Source organism: Engystomops pustulosus, chromosome 3 (genome assembly GCF_040894005.1).
Source record: "Engystomops pustulosus chromosome 3, aEngPut4.maternal, whole genome shotgun sequence".
NCBI classification, from domain to species: domain Eukaryota; kingdom Metazoa; phylum Chordata; class Amphibia; order Anura; family Leptodactylidae; genus Engystomops; species Engystomops pustulosus.
In genome coordinates, this window is record NC_092413.1 from 52,224,373 (window position 1) to 52,248,477 (window position 24,105).

The 24,105-nt window shown below is 43.4% G+C and overlaps 1 protein-coding gene across 6 annotated transcripts in view; it reads left to right on the plus strand.

Annotated features, from left to right (window-relative positions):
* Positions 1-24,105, plus strand: part of MAP4K3 (mitogen-activated protein kinase kinase kinase kinase 3) — a 185,355-nt gene that overhangs the window by 147,087 nt on the left and 14,163 nt on the right. For all 6 annotated transcript variants that reach the window (XM_072140746.1, XM_072140747.1, XM_072140750.1 and 3 more), the window contains 8 exons: positions 2,135-2,297; positions 2,411-2,535; positions 2,715-2,756; positions 14,141-14,225; positions 14,682-14,761; positions 14,878-14,938; positions 15,326-15,443; positions 19,437-19,495. In XM_072140746.1, the coding sequence (XP_071996847.1) occupies positions 2,135-2,297; positions 2,411-2,535; positions 2,715-2,756; positions 14,141-14,225; positions 14,682-14,761; positions 14,878-14,938; positions 15,326-15,443; positions 19,437-19,495 (733 nt within the window). The remainder of the gene's footprint in view (positions 1-2,134; positions 2,298-2,410; positions 2,536-2,714; positions 2,757-14,140; positions 14,226-14,681; positions 14,762-14,877; positions 14,939-15,325; positions 15,444-19,436; positions 19,496-24,105) is intronic.

Sequence of the window (24,105 nt, forward strand, 5' to 3'; positions counted from 1 at the left end):
AAGTGTTTTCTGGCACAAATAGTTGATTTTCTTCTGTTGGTCTCTGCGGCAGAAATAAATTCCCCTCACTGTGTACTGTCAGGAAATTAGAGTTCAGTTGCAGTAACACTGCCTTTCCACTCACTACACAGCGTATGGCACAATCTGCTTCCAGCTGCGTACACTGGGGGGATTTTTGAAAGTGACAGTGAATAGACCAATGCAATCGTATTCTACACCAGTTATATCATGTTGGATTATTTATCTGGATTTTAGTTTTACTTTAAATAGCTTTAGTGGTCTTTTTTAGCTATTAGTCTAGTTTCCAACCACTGAATTTTTTGGTGCACCGCTAAACCACTCCCCTTTTTCCCATGCCCCTTTAACGGACAAGTCGGAAAACTGCCTAAAAATGGAATAAAAGCCATTTCAGGTTACTCCACAGTTCTCGCATAGACAGGTTGATAATTTTCCCGATTATCCGTGGCACAGGGATTGTGTTCTCGTATATTTCTGATCCACACCAATCTGGTAGTGATATTAATAGAATAGATAATCAAAATGCTATAGAAACCCCAACAATAACATTTTTTGTGTGACTGTTTTATTGTCTCACCTCTTTGAGACTGTGTACACACATTGTAATTATATTGCATTAACAATGTGTTACATTGCATTAACATGGTGGTTACAGCAATGGGATGTAAACCTATTTTAACGGAATGGTAACAAATATGTTTTGAGATTTTTAAACACAATTGAATTGTGTTTACAGTGATTAGCAAATGCAACGTGTGAACACAGCCTCAGTTTGTTATAATAATCCATCTCTTCCTTTGTGCAGTGAATAAGAGATTTGGACGGTGCTGTAAGCTCAGCTTTGCCCAGTATTATCCTTTGCAGTGATAAATGTCGGTCATTTCTCATTACTTGTGTTACCAGAACTGAGCTGATGCTTTGTGATAATGCCTCACAGCTTCTGGGAGCAGCTGACAGTGATGGACTACCAGCGATTCTCACTTTTACTTGTTTTTTTTACTTTTTAGCTGATGATCTGAAAGTACTTTTCATGCATGTAATATCTACTTTTGCCATAAAGGGTTAATAGAAAACAAATAGAACATGTATGTTGCTGCATGTTAGCTCCCAGCTATTACACCATGTTGCTTCACATTTTTCACCAAGTTTTTAAGGACTTTTTAGACCCTCTTTTGACCTGCACAAAAAAAGAGTGTGGCTCTATAGGGAGGAAGTGTGGCTTGACATGAAAAAGTTGTGATACAATCCTCCTAAAAAAAAAAAAAAGCACCCGCATTTTATGGCCTATATTAAGCCCCATAAAATGAGTTATACAGTAAGACAGACAGTCTAATAACGTCACAGATTATTCATGCAGCTTTGGAAACCTTCATAATTCTAATGAAGTATAATTCAAGTCTCACCTATTGGGGAGATTTATCAGAACTTCCAGAGGTGAAACTGTTCCAATTAATTAATAATAATTCTTTATAAAGTGCTTACAGATTATGCAGCGCTACATAGTTTGACAAATTGGTCCCTGTCCCCATGGGACTCACAATCTAGTCAACCTAACCGTATGTTTTGGAATGTGGGGGGAAACCGGAGGACCTGGATGAAACCCATGTAAACACGAAGAGAACATACAAACACTTTGCAGGTGTTGACCTGAATGGGACTGGAACCCAGTTCTAATTGTCCATGGAAATCAATCAGAGCTTAGCTTTAATTTTATAAACAGCTGTGGGAAAATGAAAGCTGAGCTCTGACTGGTTGCCATGGGAAACTTGAACAGTTCTCAGACACTTGTGATAAATCTGCCCCCCTCTCCTGATATGCTCACATCACTGTAGTGCTTGTAAGGAAGAATTCCCACACACATAGGCTCCAAATAGTAACGTAATGAATATAGAGATTCACAATCTTTAGCACCTCTGTAGGACATGCAACAGTTCAATGGCACAGTGCAGACCAAGGTAAGTACCACCGGTTCAGAAAGACCTGTGGCTGGTTTAGTGGCCTAAATTGCTCTGACACGTTCTCTGACACCACACAGTGTAATGGCAACTTCTACATTCTGAATTTTCTGAATTGGAAAATTACATTTTGCTTATTATTCCAAAAATGTATTTTGCAGCCAAAATCAATATTCATACCCCAGGAGTCAAGTGCTTCTGAAGACGATAACCAAGGAACAATTAAGAGATGTCCGATCTCAGAAAGCCCAGCACGGCCTGCTTCCTATGTACCTCCAAGACCACCCCCTCCACGATTACCACCCAATAAACCCAATGCATTAGGTATTTCCAAATGTAAACTGATATACATCTCTATGGAAGCTTTAAAAATCATGTGTGTCTGTCATTTCATTTTATATAAAATCTCAGTTTTATATAATTGAGTATTTTTATAGGTAATGGAGTGGGTTCATTCCAACTGAATGGAGACCGGGACACTTCTTCACTTCCTCAACAGGTAGAGAGCCGGATTTCCAAGTCACTTAGTGTGCCTACACGAAAAGACAAGAAAGATGTGCCGGTAAGCCTTATGGCATGGGGCTCTATGTCTCATAGCACACCGACCAAATTTACTCCAGCAGTTATTTGCTATTTATTTTTACAATGAATGTAGGCCATTAATGCAGTTCATCCCATTTTTGCTTTATTACTTATACAAGCAATAAAAACATGTATGTGACTATTTCTGCTCTGTTTTAGAAGCCAATAAGTAATGGACTTCCACCTACACCAAAAGTGCATGTAAGTAACTTATATTACAATTACAATGATGCAAAACTGTGTACTCTGGTTGCTGTTGGATTATGTGTTATTGAGCTTGTACTGGGACTTCCTGCTCTGAGAGAGGCAGTAGTAGCTGCTAAGTTCAGGTTCTCATTCACCAACAGGTTTTGATGCAGTTTTGAAAGTAAAATCAGTAAGAGGGAAAGAGATGAATAACCTGTATAGAACAGATGATACTTCTCATTTTCTGAATAGACTCCTGGTCGCGAGCTATAGTGGACAGACATTGCTTCTCCTCTTAGAAAGATTTCCATATTCATATTTGCCCACAGACTAAAATAAAAAGGGTTTTCCATGAATATGGAAAATACCCTGGGGGCAGAAAAAAAACATATCCCTCCTCTCTCTCCGATTTCCAGTCCTCCAAGAGTTCCATCCCTCGACCCCGTGGGTTTTGTTTTTCAAATTCATGAAAATCCCTTTTAACAATAACGCTGTTGAAAACTAAACAGAAAAACTACGATGAAATTACTGATAGTTATTCTTATTTTTCATTCTGCTTAACAAATAATTGTTTTCAGCTTTTTAGTAAATTACATTGTACAGTTACTGGTGCCATTTAAAAGTACAAGTCGTTCTGCAAATCATTCATCATGAAGATTCTTCCACATTTGCCAAATGGTCTGAATTGTATGTCTCTTAGCCATGCCAAGCTCTGTAGGTCACACAAGTTACTTGTGATTGGCCATATGGCACAGAGACAGTGGTACATAACGCATGTAACCCATATCAGAAGGTTATAGCAATGGCACAGTTGTCTAAGTATAGAGCAGATGGGTTGCAGCAGGTTTCATATCTGTGTCATTCAGGTGTGGGAGCTGTCTGAGCACAATGGCTATGACCCAGCTTTACCAGAAGCGGATGCATCTGAGAAACAACTGAAAGAAATGATTCATTATGATGTATTAGAAAATGACAGTAAATGGAACAATCTTCCCATAAGCTTTTTGTATTGTATATATGATTTCATCTTTTCTGGTACGTGGCAGGGGATTGAAGTGTTTTTCCTGACTTTTCTGTCTAATTCTTGCGACTATGGGGATTGAAGAAGACTGTTAGAAATGATAGGATGGCATGATAGCAGATTTTTTTCTTTAAGGCTTGAAACATCTTGCAAATTGTTATGGTTGCAAATATTCATGTAACATAGGAAGTACTGCCATCTAGTGGTGGCTTCTGTTACATAATGTGCATATGATGCCTTGGATTTTGATGTAGCAGACGTTTGGAGTGTGCCACCACATCCCTAGCGCTCTGCTCATCATATACCGTAATCTCTATTCTCTATTTCATGTATTTTCTGCTTCTAAAATGTGATGAGTCGGCACAGCTCCCTGCTCGGTCTGCTTGTCACTCCTGTTGAAGTGTTTTCCCTGCATGAACTGAGATGAACCCCTGAACAGCGCTGTCACGTTTCCAACAGCTTCTGTCCTCTTCAGAAAATTTGTTGTAACTTGTGCTGCGATTTTTTTTTTTTTTTTCAAGATGGACCATTCTTCAATCCATAAGAGCATCCAGTTTATCTACTAGTTCACAATTATCAGCACAACTAGCCCAGACTTAGACCCTTTTCTGTGTATTTATTATCAGTATTGCATACCACTCAACTTTTGGAGGAGAGAAAGGGGTCAGCGCCATTTTATGCCATAGAGCACACCCATTGGCCCGACTATTGCTCCACCCGGAAGCATAGTGGCTCTCCACATGGTATAATGCCCACTTCTTGTGGCCAACGCCCCTATGGCCACATATAATATTCCCTCTTCATTTTGGCCCCTCACACTTATTTTTCTCTTGCTTTCTGTACTCCTACCCCCTTCCCCTCTAGAAGGTTGCAAATGGTGCATACGTTGCAAGTTTAGAGGCAAAAGAGACCCTACACCTAAGCTTGCGACTTAAATCATGTGTTTTATCCCCCATGAAAACAAGCATAAATGAGTTTAGAAGACACAAATCTGTTCTGGTACAAGTGGAAGGAAGTCCCTGCCCATGAGGGCTCGCAATCTACCTTGGAGTGAGATGGAAGGTAGATCTGAAATAAAGGGAACACATGGGAGAAGTCTTGAGAAGGTTGTGATAAGAGTGGTTATTAAGAGAGTTACACAGGCGGTCTTGTGAGGGTCAGAGATTATGTGTGGGATAGTATGGGGTAGTTAGGTCAGACATAAGGTGGGGGACAGGTGGTGGAGGATTTGTAAGGACAGAGCCTGGCAGGGGGTAAGCAGGACTATTATTGTCTCTTATAGGAGCCCCAGCAGAATTATCATATATTGTGCTCAAATTACATGTAGAATATCTTAAAAATAACATGACTGGTTGGACCTCCCCAACAACCCCTTTACACAGCAAGACCAGGATTAGCAGTTTTACTCCCATCAGTTCAACATATATCAGGCTACATTCACATCTCCTATTTTTGTATACTTCAGGAAAGCGTGTTACATATACTCGCAGGGGAGGCATCCTTTTAGCTCCTGCCTGACCAACTTACTTTGTATCCTGAGTGAAACGCAGGATGGAAAGACGGAGCAATCTGCGTATTTCTACCCTGCTCCCACCTGCTGAGCAATGTATACACTCAGGAGAGGCCATTACAGTGGGATATGTCTTGGCCCTCCTTGATGAGGATAAATCAGGAGTCCGAAACGGGATGTGATTGTAGCCTTATTGGCTAATAATGTTGTAGCATCTGTAAGTACAGTTGATATCGATTCCTGTACTGTCATAAACTGGCAGTTTCATTACATGCTGTAAAAACCCTACTACGGCACAGCAGTTTGTGGTATGTACTGTATTACCTCATTATTCAGTTCCATACATTACATGGTAATTGTAATATGTTTTTTAGCTACACTAGAAGACATATTTGGTATAAACATTGGGGCAGATTTACTTACCCGGTCCTGTTGCGATCCCCACTGTGCGTTGTCCGACGAGGATTCGGGTCTGCCGCGATTCACTAAGGTCGTGCATTCAATTTCCTTCATGTGTCGCTTCCCCACTGAGGTCCGCCAGAGTTCACCTTCTTCTTCCTGGTGCATGTGAGTGCAACACAATTTCATTTGTAAATTTTACGATTTGTCCAAATCAGTCGGGTTGTCCAACGGCACGCCCCTCGATTTCTGTCGCATGCAAGCCAGCGCCGATGCGCCACAATCCGATAGCGTGCGCCAAAACCCGGGGCAATTCGGCACAAAAAGGAAATATTCTGAAAACCCAACAGAATCGCGGTCCGCGGACCCTCAGTAAATGCCCCATTCTCTAGATTCAAGTTTACAGGTTTACTATCGAAAAGTTTAAAAATATTTAAGGCCATTACATAAAGAGGGTCTTGCACTACTTCTGACAGGTCTTGTTTTAGGAAGTTCTTGTATTTCCATAAACTATTTAGTGACTGTATTAGAAGAACTCTGTATTAGGCTACATTCAAGCTTGTGGCCGAATATATAAGTCTCGATAGATGGCAATAAGCTCCCAGCGGCAGTACAGTGCTGCACCGCATAGGGGGAAAGGATAGACCATGTTCTATCTGCCTCCATGTTCAGGGCTGTGCACTCTGCATCCTAATGGAGAGGGGAGGGGTACACAGCGCTCACCCCTCCTCCTCTCTAGCGCGAGTCCCATAGCGAGGCGGGCATACATTCATGTGCATGTAGCCTTAGGCCATCACTCTTTTGGAAAATATATATAAAAAATTGACAACTGGGTGTTTACAGGGTTTTCTGGCCTAAAAATATTGATAAGCTATCATAAGTCATCAGTATCACAGTGGTGCAGGTCTGACACTCAGCAGTCCCACAGATGAGCTTATCTTAGCAGCTGTTAAACCTAGATTGGAACAAAAAGCTTCTGGAAGAGCTGTGTCTGCACTGCAGTGGTCTAACCAATCTAGACTGTGTGACCCTGCTGAATGCAGCTGATGGAGGATGGTGCAGAGTCATAAGTAGTTAAATGACCCATAAAGAAAATCTACCATCAATATGAAGCATGATAAACCAGGGACACCTACACCTGGTCTGCTGTAATCTTCTTATATTTGTTATGCATGGCCTCCTTCTTTTTAAAATCAACTTTTAAAATTATGCTAATGAGTCAGAATGGCTCTTTGTGGGGGTTTTACAAGAGCCCATCCTCCTTCACAGACTGTTACACTGTTTCACTATCCCCTCTGCTCCCTCAGTACTAACCTAACCTAACTCTGCCTGATGCCATTTCACTGCAGCAGATGAAGTTTCAGAACACTGTAACAGCCTACAAATCTGTGGCTGGAAACACTCCTAGAGCTCGTCAGGCTCATTAGTATAAGTTAATTTTAGAAGGAAGGAGGCCATACATAACACATATAAGAAGATTACCACAGTCATGGTGCCTGGATCTATGAGTAATGTCCCTGGTTTTTCATGATTAGTTTTGATGGTAGATTTCCTTTTAAGGGTTTATTTGCTCGTGTTAATCTAAAAGAAGAATAAAGTCTTTTATAATCACACTAGCTGTAGCTCCCAGCGTTGTCCAGGATAGTAAATACCTTATATACTCGAGTATAAGCCTAGTTTTTTAGCACAAAAAAATGTGCTGAAAAACCCAAACTCGGCTTATACTCGAGTAAAAAATATATAGGTTTTACAAATTCCAGTGACTGTCTCTGACATTCTAATTCCAGTGACTGCCTCTGACACTATAATTTCAGCGAGTGTCTCTGACATTCTCATTCCAGCGACTGGTTCTGTCTCTGACACTCTCATTCCAGCGACTGTCTCTGACACTCTCATTGCAGTGACTTTGACTGTCTCTGACACTCTCATTACAGCGACTGGCTCTGACACTCTCATTCCAGCGACTGGCTCTGACACTCTCAATCCAGCGACTGGCTCTGTCTCTGACACTCTCATTCCAGCGACTGGCTCTGTCTCTGACACTCTCATTCCAGCGACTGGCTCTGTCTCTGACACTCTCATTCCAACGACTGGCTCTGTCTCTGACACTCTCATTCCAACGACTGGCTCTGTTTCTGACACTCTCATTCCAACGACTGGCTCTGTCTCTGACACTCTCATTCCAACGACTGTCTCTGTCTCTGACACTCTCATTCCAGTGACTATCTGTCTCTGACACTCCCATTCCAGTGACTGTGTCTGTCTCTGACACTCCCATTCCAGTGACTGTGTCTGTCTCTGTCACACTCATCCCAGCGACTGTTTCTGTCTCTGACACTCTTATTCCAGTGACTGTCTCTGACATTCTAATTCCAGTGACTGCCTCTGACACTATAATTTCAGCGAGTGTCTCTGACATTCTCATTCCAGCGACTGGTTCTGTCTCTGACACTCTCATTCCAGCGACTGTCTCTGACACTCTCATTGCAGTGACTTTCTCTGTCTCTGACACTCTCATTCCAGCGACTGTCTCTGACACTCTCATTCCAGCGACTGTCTCTGACACTATCATTCCAGCGACTGTCTCTGACACTCTCATTCCAGCGACTGTCTCTGACACTCTCATTACAGCGACTGTCTCTGACACTCTCATTACAGCGACTGTCTCTGACACTCTCATTACAGCGACTGTCTCTGACACTCTCATTACAGCGACTGTCTCTGACACTCTCATTACAGCGACTGGCTCTGACACTCCCATTCCAGTGACTGTGTCTGTCTCTGTCACACTCATCCCAGCGACTGTTTCTGTCTCTGACACTCTTATTCCAGTGACTGTCTCTGACATTCTAATTCCAGTGACTGCCTCTGACACTATAATTTCAGCGAGTGTCTCTGACATTCTCATTCCAGCGACTGGTTCTGTCTCTGACACTCTCATTCCAGCGACTGTCTCTGACACTCTCATTGCAGTGACTTTCTCTGTCTCTGACACTCTCATTCCAGCGACTGTCTCTGACACTCTCATTCCAGCGACTGTCTCTGACACTCTCATTCCAGCGACTGTCTCTGACACTCTCATTCCAGCGACTGTCTCTGACACTCTCATTACAGCGACTGTCTCTGACACTCTCATTACAGCGACTGTCTCTGACACTCTCATTACAGCGACTGTCTCTGACACTCTCATTACAGCGACTGTCTCTGACACTCTCATTACAGCGACTGGCTCTGACACTCTCATTCCAGCGACTGGCTCTGACACTCTCATTCCAGCGACTGGCTCTGACACTCTCATTCCAGCGACTGGCTCTGACACTCTCATTCCAGCGACTGGCTCTGTCTCTGACACTCTCATTCCAGCGACTGGCTCTGTCTCTGACACTCTCATTCCAGCGACTGGCTCTGTCTCTGACACTCTCATTCCAACGACTGGCTCTGTCTCTGACACTCTCATTCCAACGACTGGCTCTGTTTCTGACACTCTCATTCCAACGACTGGCTCTGTCTCTGACACTCTCATTCCAACGACTGGCTCTGTCTCTGACACTCTCATTCCAGTGACTATCTGTCTCTGACACTCCCATTCCAGTGACTGTGTCTGTCTCTGACACTCCCATTCCAGTGACTGTGTCTGTCTCTGTCACACTCATCCCAGCGACTGTTTCTGTCTCTGACACTCTTATTCCAGTGACTGTCTCTGACATTCTAATTCCAGTGACTGCCTCTGACACTATAATTTCAGCGAGTGTCTCTGACATTCTCATTCCAGCGACTGGTTCTGTCTCTGACACTCTCATTCCAGCGACTGTCTCTGACACTCTCATTGCAGTGACTTTCTCTGTCTCTGACACTCTCATTCCAGCGACTGTCTCTGACACTCTCATTCCAGCGACTGTCTCTGACACTCTCATTCCAGCGACTGTCTCTGACACTCTCATTCCAGCGACTGTCTCTGACACTCTCATTACAGCGACTGTCTCTGACACTCTCATTACAGCGACTGTCTCTGACACTCTCATTACAGCGACTGTCTCTGACACTCTCATTACAGCGACTGTCTCTGACACTCTCATTACAGCGACTGGCTCTGACACTCTCATTACAGCGACTGTCTCTGACACTCTCATTACAGCGACTGGCTCTGACACTCCCATTCCAGTGACTGTGTCTGTCTTTGTCACACTCATCCCAGCGACTGTTTCTGTCTCTGACACTCTTATTCCAGTGACTGTCTCTGACATTCTAATTCCAGTGACTGCCTCTGACACTATAATTTCAGCGAGTGTCTCTGACATTCTCATTCCAGCGACTGGTTCTGTCTCTGACACTCTCATTCCAGCGACTGTCTCTGACACTCTCATTGCAGTGACTTTCTCTGTCTCTGACACTCTCATTCCAGCGACTGTCTCTGACACTCTCATTCCAGCGACTGTCTCTGACACTCTCATTCCAGCGACTGTCTCTGACACTCTCATTCCAGCGACTGTCTCTGACACTCTCATTCCAGCGACTGTCTCTGACACTCTCATTCCAGCGACTGTCTCTGACACTCTCATTACAGCGACTGTCTCTGACACTCTCATTACAGCGACTGTCTCTGACACTCTCATTACAGCGACTGTCTCTGACACTCTCATTACAGCGACTGGCTCTGACACTCTCATTCCAGCGACTGGCTCTGACACTCTCATTCCAGCGACTGGCTCTGACACTCTCATTCCAGCGACTGGCTCTGACACTCTCATTCCAGCGACTGGCTCTGTCTCTGACACTCTCATTCCAGCGACTGGCTCTGTCTCTGACACTCTCATTCCAGCGACTGGCTCTGTCTCTGACACTCTCATTCCAGCGACTGGCTCTGTCTCTGACACTCTCATTCCAGCGACTGGCTCTGTCTCTGACACTCTCATTCCAGCGACTGGCTCTGTCTCTGACACTCTCATTCCAGCGACTGGCTCTGTCTCTGACACTCTCATTCCAGCGACTGGCTCTGTCTCTGACACTCTCATTCCAACGACTGGCTCTGTCTCTGACACTCTCATTCCAACGACTGGCTCTGTCTCTGACACTCTCATTCCAACGACTGGCTCTGTCTCTGACACTCTCATTCCAACGACTGGCTCTGTCTCTGACACTCTCATTCCAACGACTGGCTCTGTCTCTGACACTCTCATTCCAGCGACTGGCTCTGTCTCTGACACTCTCATTCCAGCGACTGGCTCTGTCTCTGACACTCTCATTCCAGCGACTGGCTCTGTCTCTGACACTCTCATTCCAGCGACTGGCTCTGTCTCTGACACTCTCATTCCAGCGACTGGCTCTGTCTCTGACACTCTCATTCCAGCGACTGGCTCTGTCTCTGACACTCTCATTCCAACGACTGGCTCTGTCTCTGACACCCTCATTCCAACGACTGGCTCTGTCTCTGACACTCTCATTCCAACGACTGGCTCTGTCTCCGACTGTTGCTTTGTCTGAGATTTATCAGAAGTGTTTGAGAGCAGAACTGCTCTAGTTGCCCATGGCAATCAGTCAAAGCTCAAGTTTCATTTTCCCACAGATGTTTATAAAATTACAGTTCTCTGATTGGTTTCCATGGGCAACTGGAACAGTTTTACCTCGGACATTTCTGATAAATCTCCCTCTATCCCTCTTACCTCACACATAAGTTGTCTTATGCTCATTGCCTATAGTAACCAATCAAATCTCAGAGCTCATATTAATGACCTGTGGCAGAACAACAACCAATCACAGCTCAGCCTCCAACTGCCGCAACAGAAAATTGCTCCTGTTTATGGTGGGTAATAAGTGAATTTTGGAAAGCGTGGGGTGAAAATTTTCGGCTCAAAACCTATGATGTTCCCTAAGTCACAGGCAGCATCTGTGCTAAATTTGGTGATTGTAAAGGCGACGGTACAGATTCCTTTAGAGGACATACACACACACATTCAGCTTTATATATTAGATTATTCTACGGTTTTGTGTCTTTAACAACATCATGAACCTGTGAGTTTCCATAGCAACAGACTACAGAAAAAGCCTTTGTAGTCTAGTTCTTCATTTGGTAGAGTTATACGATTCAAGGAAGTGTATAGGTGACCATGGAGACACTTAGGTTTGCATACGGGTTTTGTGCACCAAACATAGATTTTGAATAAGTACAATTTGTAAATGTACCATTTGCTTTTATGCATTATGAACCAAACATACATTGAGAATTGATGTAGCTACACTGATGCAGAAACATATCTCGTCTAATCCCAGAACTGAGTGGCTTTGCTGAAAAAGCAATTATAAAATTATGATAATGAAGCTATGTCGCTTCTCTGGCTACCCCAGTGTTCTCCTCACCGTAATTATGCACTTCTCCAAACTTGTCCTGCCCAGTATAAACCGAGAATACTAATCACTGTTATGTCCCTGACAGGCAGAAGTAATCAATCGCTGCACTATCCCCCAGCTCAGGTTGATTAGTGCTGTCTGGACAGTTCAGGCAGCTCTTTTATTTACGGCATCCAGTATGCACCCAGCTTTCCCAAGGTCCTGAATTTTATAATTAGTTCAGGAATTAAACAAGATATGTTTCTGCATCAGTGTACAACATTCACAAGGTATGTTTGGTTCATAATGCGTAAAAACAAATGGTAGATTTCCTTTAAACATATTTTTGACTAGAAAAGAATGATAAAATGAATAAAAAATTCAACAAAATGATTTGTTTAAAGTCTGAGATAGGACCCTAATTATATCCATGAGCGTTAAGAGACTTGTAAAAAGCTTGTGATGGTTCCCATGCTATTTAGCTAGCTATAAATCCATCATCAGTGACAGATTTATTCCTCATACCATATGACTTAAACAAGGAATAAAATTTAGTGAATTGTATAAGATGCGTTTGCGCCAATCTCTGATTACGGACAGGTGGGTAAAGTACCTTCTGAAGTGGGCCATTTGTACAAAGTGAGGAGTCTTATTAAAAATATTTACAATATAAAACAATATTTCGCAATGATCGTCGCCTCTGATTCACCGCCTCTTCATCCGACACGTCAAGAGGAAAGTTGTTGTTTTGCTGTTGATTACACGCTGGAGGCAGAATGGGAGAAGAATTACCGCCAGCCTCTGCTCAATTACAGGAGCACGAGGAAATGCAGGCGACAAATATAGACAGAAAGATCTGGAATTAGATGTGGCAAATTTATGTGATGTGTGTTTTGAAACATTCATTGCAAAGCTCATTTCACTGAAATACACCATTAAGAATATTTTGCATAAAAGCAGCATCTGTGCTTGAGTTTCAGCGAGTCAGCTAAGCAAGACAGCGCAGAAATGAGCGATGGCGTATATTCTGGAGGGCTGCAGCCTGAATGACTCATTAATTGCAGGCTGTCAGCAACACGTTCACTGCTGCCACTTACTTACAGCAAAACAACGGCTAAGAAAAGCAGCAGCGCGGAGAGCAGAGCCGCTGCCCGGGGACATTGCTGCAGGAACACGTCATTTCCTGTTCCTTCTCTGACCCCCAGTTGTCTAATTATAATTATATATAGACTGTACTGATGTCACAGACAAACCTTTCAGTCAAAATCATGGAGGAAATAAGTCTGTGTGTCCCTTTGGTTGGTTATCGATGTCTACTTGAGCAGTACCAGACCCAGTCCATGGACAGTAGTGGTGCTGAGTGTATGTGAGGGGAAATATTGTTTCACATAATAACCAGAAATGGTGTTCTCCTTCTACTACACATACTGTGCCAAGGATGTATGTAGTGGTAATGTAAAGTTAAACGGGTAGGCCACTTTACCTCATGTTTTTTGTAATGTGTGTGTAAGATTGGGGGGGGGGGGGGAGATATTCAGTAATTTTACAATATTCACCTATTAATAGTTCTGCTCCACTTTCTTGATATGTAAAGTGAATCCTCCTGTCTTTTACCTCATAAGCCAGACATTCCTGACCATAAAATGGCCACAGAAGGAGGGTCATGTGATCTCTATCTGTCCATGAGCAACTGCCCTGTCAGGACCTTAATCTTATATTCATGAATAGTATCATAAGATTGTTCATGGACAGTTAGAGATCACATGATCCTCCATCTGCGGCCATTTTATGGTTAAGAATCTGTGGCTGATGAGGTTCACTTTACATATCAAGAAAGCAGAGCAGAACTTTTAAAACTTACCTAATAAGCGCGCCCCCCCCCCCCCCCCCCCCCCCCCCCCCCACACACACACACACACACACACACACACACACACACACACACACACTTCCACACACATTACAACAAAACATGAAGTAGTGTGGCCAACCACTTTAAGGAACATTCAGAAAAATTACGTTCGTGTTAGTATGGGCAATGTCATGTCATGAGTTGTCATCTGTATAAACCATGTTGCATATAGCCATTATGTGTATTGGGTTTATGCTGCTGTTTAGTATTAACCCTTCTTTTCTTTTTATCAGATGGGTGCATGCTTTTCAAAAGTATTTAATGGCTGTCCCTTGAAGATCTATTGTGCAACATCATGGATAAATCCAGAAACGAGAGGTATGTCTTTAAAACTCGGCAACCAATATCCTGCAGATATGATATTCACTATAGAAATTTCCGAGATGGGGGAATCCTCCGATTGGGTGCATGTGGTTTCTTTGTGACTAATAGCCATATTGTCATTCTAGAAAAGGAAGGATGGTAGTGCATATAGCTATACATTACTGTAAGTTTTGCCTTCTTAGAGTAAGTTCCAGTGTGCCCAAAAATCATTCTTATATTTCTTCTTTGAAAAAACCATGGGCTTACCCTTACAGATGATATATATATAGGGGAGGAGGTGTGAAAGGAGGTAACTGACCAATACAGCTTTATCTAGTACAACGTTTCTAGAATGTGCGTAATATATTTCTAGAATAAATAACCACTCTTGGATCTTTTTAAAGAATATTTTTTTTCAGTTCAGATATAAAGATCATAAGTTTTATAACTATCCATGTCTTTACCTTCCAGATCAGTATCTGATATTTGGAGCGGAGGAAGGCATCTACACCTTGAATTTGAATGAGTTACATGAAACCTCAATGGAACAGGTATTACCCAATGTCTGATACACCCTAATATTCTCTGGCGTGTACTTATTTTAACATAGATTTGCTTTATATACATATAATTGCAACTTTTTATGTTCCCATCTTGTCTCCTTCAGCTTTTCCCAAGAAGATGTACATGGATGTATGTAATGAACAACTGCCTCCTCTCAATATCTGGTATGCAATGATTGTCTTCTATATGTCTATTTCTGCTGATCAATCAATAAATGCTAAAGCAAGACCCTATCTATTAGAGGTGCTTCAGTTCCATTAAAAATTGATCAAAAGGTAATACCTTTTTTAGTTTAAACATTATTGCAATTGCCACAAGAAACCTGCTATATGCAGGTCAATGTACTGTTGTAAAATAACAGGGCCGTATACATGGAAAAGTAAAATAAAATGAATTGTAACCTTCGCCCTTACATGTTTTGTTGGTTCTTCTGCATCACCAGATTATTATGTATTATGGTAAATGGCTTGTGTTTTATTGAATCGCTTTTTATGTTGTTTGTGTAGCTTTTGCCTCATGTAAAGTGATACTAGGATACTACTTCTCTGCAGGTAAAGCCTCCCAGCTGTATTCTCATAATCTACCTGGCCTGTTTGATTATGCAAGACAAATGCAAAAGTTGCCTGTTGCTATTCCAGCTCACAAGCTCCCAGACAGAATTCTACCCAGGTAAGTAAGATTTGTATCATTTCTGCGTCATATGCCATAAGGGTGCAGGAGCCCCTTGATATTTCACTGTGTGTCTTATTTATTGAACTGATTTTTTTTCAATTGGATTTATTCCAATTCCAACAGAAAATATTGTAGCCTGCTCCTCTACATTCTCTAGGGCAGGGGTAGGGAACCTATGGCTCGGGAGCCAGATGTGGCTCTTTTGTTGGCTGCTTCTGGCTCTCAGACAGGTGGCTGCAATGATGGCTGCTGTGTGTGTCTTAGACTGATCACTGGACACAGGCAGCTATGTTATCTTTGTGTGACCCAGCCGCCATTGTTTAGCCTGGCTCAAAGAGAAGAATGTGGGAGCGATGAGGAGCTGGCTGCAGGGAGCGCAGGTGAATATTCATTTATTTTTTCTGTGACTACCTATCTTCTGGGAAGCATGTGCTGTGGCTACCAATATACTGGGGGGGGGGGGGTGCTGTGGCTACCTTTATACTGAGGTGTATGTGCTGCGGCTAGCTATCTACTTGGGGGCATGTGTTTTGGCTAAATATCTACTGGGGGTATGTGCTGGGGCTACTTATCTTCTGGGAGGCATGTGCTGTGGTTACCTATCTACTGGGGGTATGTGCTGGGGCTACTTATCTTCTGGGAGGCATGTACTGTGGCTACCTATCTACTGGGAGGGATGTGCTGGGGCTACTTATCTTCTGGGAGGCATGTGCTGTGGTTACCTATCTACTGGGGGTATGTGCTGTGGCTACTTATCTTCTGGGAGGCATGTACTGTGGCTACCTATCTACTGGGAGGGATGTGCTGGGGCTACCTATCTACTGCGAGGCATGTGCTGTAGTTACCTATCTACTGGGGGTATGTGCTGGGGCTAATTATCTTCTGGGAGGCATGTGCTGTGGTTACCTATCTACTGGGGGTATGTGCTGGGGCTACTTATCTTCTGGGAGGCATGTACTGTGACTACCTATCTACTGGGAGGGATGTGCTGGGGCTACCTATCTACTGAGAGGCATGTGCTGGGGCTACCTATCTACTGGGAGGCATGTGCTGGGGCTACCAAGCTACTGGGAGGCATGTTGTAGGGCTCTTATGGAATAACATTTTAAAATATGTGGAGTTCATGGCTCTCTCAGCCAAAAAGGTTCCTGACCCCTGCTCTAGGGGAATAATTCTGTTTATGTAAGGCTTAAAGGGGTTTTCCCATGAATAAATATTAATTTAGACTCTTGGGTCACACAGAAATAATTTTCAATTGAAATTAAAAAAATAATAATAAACTGTCACAATGTCACGAATAGGTTACAAGTCACTTTAATAATCATTATGGAATTATTAGTATCATTTGGTCCATAACATGTTGGCGGTACCTGGTAAAAATCTATAACTGTTACTATTTTTTATGGTGCCCTTCGGTGTATTTGATTCCCTCTCAGAATATTCACCTAATATGCACCGTATATACTCGAAAATTTGTGCTGAAAAACCCTAACTCTGCTTATACCCGAGTCTATAAAAAAAATTAACACTGTACTCACCTTTCCGACTTCCCCCATAGATCCTCTTTTGCTTCCGATGCTTTGGTTCTGCCTTGGGTCCTTCGGGTTCTACTGCTCCTCTTCGGCTCCTCTTTGGGATGTTTCGCTCCTCTTCAAGCCGGCGGCTCACAAACAATAACGTCGGCAAGCGGCTGACGTCATTTTGTGTGGCGGCTGAGCGCGAAGACCCAAGAGGAGCGGAGCATCCCGAGGAAAAGAGCAGAAGAACTTGACGGACCCGAGGTGGCATTGGAAACCTATGGGGGGACGTCGGAAAGGTGAGTACAGTGTTAATTTCTTTTTTCACTACAGGGGCTGGCAGGCTATATACTACAGGGGCTGGCTGGCTATATACTACAGGGGCTGGCTGGCTACATACTACAGGGGCTGGCTGGCTACATACTACAGGGGCTGGCTGGCTACATACTACAGGGGCTGGCTGGCTATATACTACAGGGGCTGGCTGGCTACATACTACAGGGGCTGGCTGGCTACATACTACAGGGGCTGGCTGGCTACATACTACAGGGGCTGGCTGGCTACATACTACAGGGGCTGGCTGGCTACATACTACAGGGGCTGGCTGGCTATATACTACAGGGGCTGGCTGGCTATATACTACAGGGGCTGGCTGGCTATATACTACAGGGGCTGGCTGGCTATATACTACAGGGGCTGGCTGGCTATATACTACAGGGGCTGGCTGGCTATATACTACAGGGGCTGGCTGGCTATATACTACAGGGGCTGGCTGGCTATATACTACAGGGGGCTGGCAGGCTATATACTACAGGGGCTGGCAGGCTATATACTACAGGGGCTGGCAAGCTGTATACTACAGGGGCTGGCAAGCTGTATACTACAGGGGCTGGCAGGCTGTATACTACGGGGGCTGGCAAGCTGTATACTACAGGGGCTGGCAGGCTGTATACTACGGGGGCTGGCAGGCTATATACTACAGGGGCTGGCAGTCTGTATACTACAGGGGCTGGCAAGCTGTATACTACAGGGGCTGGCAAGCTGTATACTACAGGGGCTGGCAAGCTGTATACTACAGGAGCTGGCAGGCTATATACTACAGGGGCTGGCAGGCTATATACTACAGGGGCTGGCAGGCTGTATACTACAGGGGCTGGCAGGCTGTATACTACAGAGGCTGGCAGGCTGTATACTACAGGGGCTGGCAGGCTGTATACTACAGGGGCTGGCAGGCTGTATACTACAGGGGCTGGCAGGCTGTATACTACAGGGGCTGGCAGGCTGTATACTACAGGGGCTGGCAGGCTGTATACTACAGGGGCTGGCAGGCTGTATACTACAGGGGCTGGCAGGCTACATAATACAGGGGCTGGCAGGCTACATAATACAGGGGCTGGCAAGCTGTATACTACAGGGGCTGGCAAGCTGTATACTACAGGGGCTGGCAGGCTATATACTACAGGAGGCTGGCTGGCTATATACTACAGGAGGCTGGCTGGCTATATACTACAGGAGGCTGGCTGGCTATATACTACAGGAGGCTGGCTGGCTATATACTACAGGAGGCTGGCTGGCTATATACTACAGGAGGCTGGCTGGCTATATACTACCGGAGGCTGGCTGGCTATATACTACCGGAGGCTGGCTGGCTATATACTACCGGAGGCTGGCTGGCTATATACTACCGGAGGCTGGCTGGCTATATACTACCGGAGGCTGGCTGGCTATATACTACCGGAGGCTGGATGGCTATATACTACCGGAGGCTGGATGGCTATATACTACCGGAGGCTGGCAGGCTATAAACTACAGGGGCCGGCAGGCTATATACTACAGGGGGCTGGATGGCTATATACTGGGAGGCTGTGACCAATGCATTTCCCACCCTCGGCTTATACTTGAGTCAATAAGTTTTCCAGTTTTTTGTGTTAAAATTGGGTACCTCGGCTTATACTTGGATCGGCTTATACTCGAGTATATACGGTACTAGGACAGTGGTTGCACATGCTCAGTAACTCAGCTTCAGTAGCATGAACAGTCTGACAATATAAAAAACACAAAACTGACAATTGCCTCTAACCAAATTTTCTTAAAAAAAGTTGAGAAAAATAATATTAATAATGTTTCCTCCCTTCCTTTACAGTATTGTATAGTTCTCAAATTTGCTGGCTTTTTATGTGTTCCTTTCTGTGCAAAAACATTGCAAAGTATTAAGTAATAAATAGTCTCCTCATCTGCTACACTTTACTAAGACCTATTCATACAAATTGTGTTTTATGGCTCAGCGTGCAGAAAGGGACTCGACAGATTATGGCGATCTGCAGCGCCAAGGGAATTATTGTGCTGTCTCTAGAAGCATTGATTTCCAGTTAAAATACAATGTATTTATCAGAATTTATATACTGTGCAGCGCAAATCACTCTCTGCTATATGGTTATAGTCTATTGATTCCTGTTTTTATTGCCTTCCACAGAAAGTTCGCTGTTTCTGCAAAAATACCGGATACAAAATGGTGTCAAAAGTGCTGCGTTGGTAAGTGTTAGGTTATAGATCAGTGCATATTCTTGTGTTTCCACTGGCAAATACAATGACTCGGTTTCTACACTTCTAAAGTAAAATTGCTAATGTAACCAAATCATGAAGATGAACTTGTCAGCACCAATCTTCTGAGCAGTGTGACCCATTCAGCTGTAGCATGGCGTTGGCGGAAAAGGACGGATTGTGTGTTAGTGGATCTTAACCTGTTATCATCCAGTTTTTTTACATCTAAGTTTTGTGTGAAATAGGATTGAACCCTGTAGCAGCGAATTGCCCTTGGGAGACATTTAAAAATAAATAAACATAAATGTGAAAAAAAGAAGCCATTATTATTTGAATGAATAAATAATTACATTTTTAGTTTGTTAAAGATAATGAGTTACAGCTCTATGAAGACTCAGCACGTCATCAGCTCCTCCTCATTCCACTCCTCTTTCCGAAATGTCAATTGGCCATCTCGCTGAATTCTCATGCTGGCACATAAACCGCATGCTGCTGTCATGCGCAGTGAGCGCTCGCGGCCACGGATCGCTCAAAAGCTTACTGCGCATCACAGCCGCATGCAGCTTATGCGCAAGCCCGAGAATTCTGCCCTTAGGTTCCCATAGAGCCTTATATGCCTGTCTAATGCTCATTTGTTTCAAACAGTGGTCACAGGTTCCCTTTTAACAGTACGTTTACAAAACACAATAATAGTGCAATTCATTTACATTCCACTAACATTGCTTTTACAGAACGATAATGTTAACACAATTAGGCAAATCTCCTCTACACATGTAAACACTATGTGTGAAAGCAACCACAAAAATGAACAAGAACTGGTCTACCACATGGTTTAACCCCTACAAAGCACCAACAATGCTTTATAGAGGTTAAATAGCTGCACGCTGCCATACTATTATCAAAGATAAACGCCGTCTGATTGCTGCTAAAAAATAGTTTATTCATTATTAATGAAACTAGCCTGAAGGGCTCTTTGGGCGTCAGCAGAGCCCCCCTGAGCTCTGGCTACAGACCCTCATCAGCCCTTCTAACTCGCCTGCCATCTCCGCTGGCCCTCTCCTTCTGCTGTCTGGGAGCAGCGAGTGAGCTAGAAGGGCTGTGGGGGGAGGGGAGCAGTTGTGTAGCTGGAGCCCAGAGGGGCTCTTCTAATGCCTTCCCTGGAGCCCTTCAGGCTTATTTAAATAAAGATTAAAGATAGTATGCTGGTGTGTATACCTCTACAAAGTACTGGTTCTGCTTTGTAGAGGTTAAATCATGTGGTAGATTTCCTTTAAAGGGTTAAACTAAAGATAAGCATATGCAGATTTATCCTTGACCACTCTAATAGTTATAATGTGTGATTGTAATAAGAAGTTAATTCCTTCCAGTGTTAGAGAGTGTGACTGGGGACCCCTCTAATCTAACGTTAAATTTTAAAAAAAACTATGTGTTTTTGCTCAGTATTTCAGGAAACAGGTTGCTATTCGAGTACTGTGAGGGTGCGGGGAAACGTTTGTGCTGCTCTCGGAGGTTGTTAACGTGTTCAAACAAGTCACCGAATTCCAGTTATTAGCTCATGTGTGCGAGCAGGTGTCTAAGCCAAAAAGTAAAAGAACCCACGTTCAGTCGTCTCCATTTTCAGTCGTCTTCAGTTACACGGCACGACCAGAGTACACAGCCCTTATTATATATTACAGCCACTTGTTTCACCATAAGATGTTCTTATGTTCTGGTAATGTCCAGAACCAGTAGAACATCCTGCAGTGGAGTAGTAAAGGGCCAAATACATGTACAGCACAACCCCCCTACGGGGACGTTCTATAATGTCCCGCTTCTGGCACCGGCTCACGAACGGAGCTGGCACTAAATGCAGTGGCTGTCAGCTGTGTATTACAGCTGGCACCGCACTCTATAACACCCCCTTACACGCCGCCGTGAATGAGTATTGTAGAGCAGTGTATTGGACTTGATCCAGCGATCAGAGCATCGCTGTTTCAAGTTCAAGTATGTATACATAAAAAAAAAAAAAAAGTTAAAAACACTAAAGTTTAAACAGTAGAATAAATAAAAAATAAATGCATAAAAACATAAGCCCCTTAAAGGACACCTATCATCAATCAGGTCTGTGTCACTCGTCCTGTCACTACTACCTGTTGGAGCAGCTCACAAGGATCCCATCACAGCCTTTATCTAGTTATTTCATACATTATTCAGTGTAAAATCATCTATTTTTTATCATATAAATGAGGCTGGTCACATGGTCAGAGGCAGTGATGTCACGCCTGTTACCCCTCCCCTCTCCTCCCCCTGCTCATGTCTGTGTGTAATGTATAGTAAAGCATGGCTAGTGTGTGTGCTGCATCTGCTGACATGCTGCATCCTCCTAATATACAGGTGAGAGACACAGACATCAGCTACACATGAATCTGACATGTTCTGCTGTAACATGGCTGCCTGGAGCTGCTGTATCTGTCCTATATACACACACACATGCACACACAGGCTGCAGGGGGCGTGGCCACCAGCACCAGGAAGCACATCATTATACAGCCTCACATCATTATACAGGCTGTCAATCAAGCACTGGGGGTGTGGCTGTGCCTCCCACTCATGAATAGAGTGGACAGCTTGAATATGCTAATGCTTCATAGGTCATTTGCATACAGTTTTAGGACCTCATTGCTCAGGTTTACAGGCATGTAGAGGGACAATGAAGGGATAGATGCAATGATCTCTAATGGCAGTTTATGAAAATATATTTAGTTTAGGGGGGTTATTTTGCATGACGGGTTCTCTTTAAATGTCACTTTCCCATAAAAACACTTAATAAAGTATAAAAAAACCCATACACACTAATAAACCCCACATATCCGTAACAATCTGTATAATAAAAGAGAATCATTACTGAACCGGCACGGTTAATTAATGCTTTTTTTAAAAATTGCTCTAAAAAGTGACAAAAAAATCTAACACACTCAAAAATAAGACCACTAAAAAAATAAATAACTCTTCGCGCAAAAAATAAGCCCCTAACCAGATTTGTCATCTGAAAAATAAAAAAGTTATGCATATGAAAAGATGGTGATGTTAAAATGTACAAGATTTTCTACAAACTGGCTTTTATTCAGTAAAATTTAATAAAATACACAAAACCCACATATTTGGTATCGCTGCGTCTGTGACAATAAAACAGAATAGAAAAAAAAATGTATTAATACCCTTTAAAAAATGCTCTAAAAAGTGATAAAAAATGTTCTGCACTCTAAAATAAGACCACTAAAAAGAACAAACCTTCTCGCAAAAAATGAGCCCTTAACCAGATTTGTCAGCCGGAAAAAAAAAAGTTATGCATATGAAAGACAGTGATGCTAAAATTGACAACATTTTCGCCTAATTACTTTTTATTCAGTAAAATTGGGGAAAAAATAAAATCTATATAAGTGAGGTATTTTCGTAATCATGTAGCAAACTATGCAATTGGTTGCTACAAAGCAGTAACATGAAAACGCATGCGTCAGAATGCCACATGTGAACGCACCCTGAAGATGCATTTCCAACCAAAGAGTTATTTGCCATTGCTCCACTTAGATACATGATGAATATATATTCTGCTATGTTGAGTAATGTAAGCTTGATGTTTCAGTGCCCCATTATTGGGCACGGTTCAACCAACTACTTAACTTATGACTAAGCATCATGCAGGGGCCTTAAAGGAAACCTACCACTTGTAGTGGCAGGTTTCTGATGGAAATACCGGGCACCAGCTCAGGGTGAGCTGGTGCCGGAGCTTATTTTCGTTAGTGTTTTAAACCGCGGTATCGCGGTTTAAAACACTTTTTAAACTTTATAGACGGCGCAGGCAGGTACGCGCTCGGCGCTTACCATGCGCGCGGCTCTCATTCACTTCCTATGTAGCCGCGCGCATGGTAAGCGCCGAGCGCGTACCTGCCTGCGCCGGCTATAAAGTTTAAAAAGTGTTTTAAACCGCGATACCGCGGTTTAAAACACTAACGAAAATAAGCTCCGGCACCAGCTCACCCTGAGCTGGTGCCCGGTATTTCCATCAGAAACCTGCCACTACAAGTGGTAGGTTTCCTTTAACCTTAAAGGATATTGTCTTCCCAACGCTTGCCTCTGCCTTTTATATTAAGGGTGCTGTCACATGGCGCGTTCTTGGTCTGTTTTTAAATGAACTAAAAAAGCTTGTGTTTTTAATTTTAATCCGTTTCACAGCTGCCTACAGGTTCAAACAAGCCAAACGCATGATAAACATTTCATTTTTAGGCCGGCGCCACACGTGGCGCTTTTGTCTGCGCTTGCAAACGCAGACAAAGTCGCGCCCACCGGGGCAGCGCAGACAAAAGCGCTACGTGTGGCGCCAGCTATTAATCCGTTTAAAAACCGCCCAAGAACACCCTCTGAGACAGCACCCTAAAAGTTAACATGTAACATGGACGGATGCGTCTAGAAGAATTTTTGGGCTGTGTATCTGTAGCCGTGTCAGTAGAATGTCTTGACCTTCAATTATATGCTGTCTAGAGAAAGGTGTCTCCGCTCTAAAGCCGTTCTCATTAGTTGTCCTCAGACCCTATGCTGTAGGAAAAGTGGGAGGTAATTTTTTC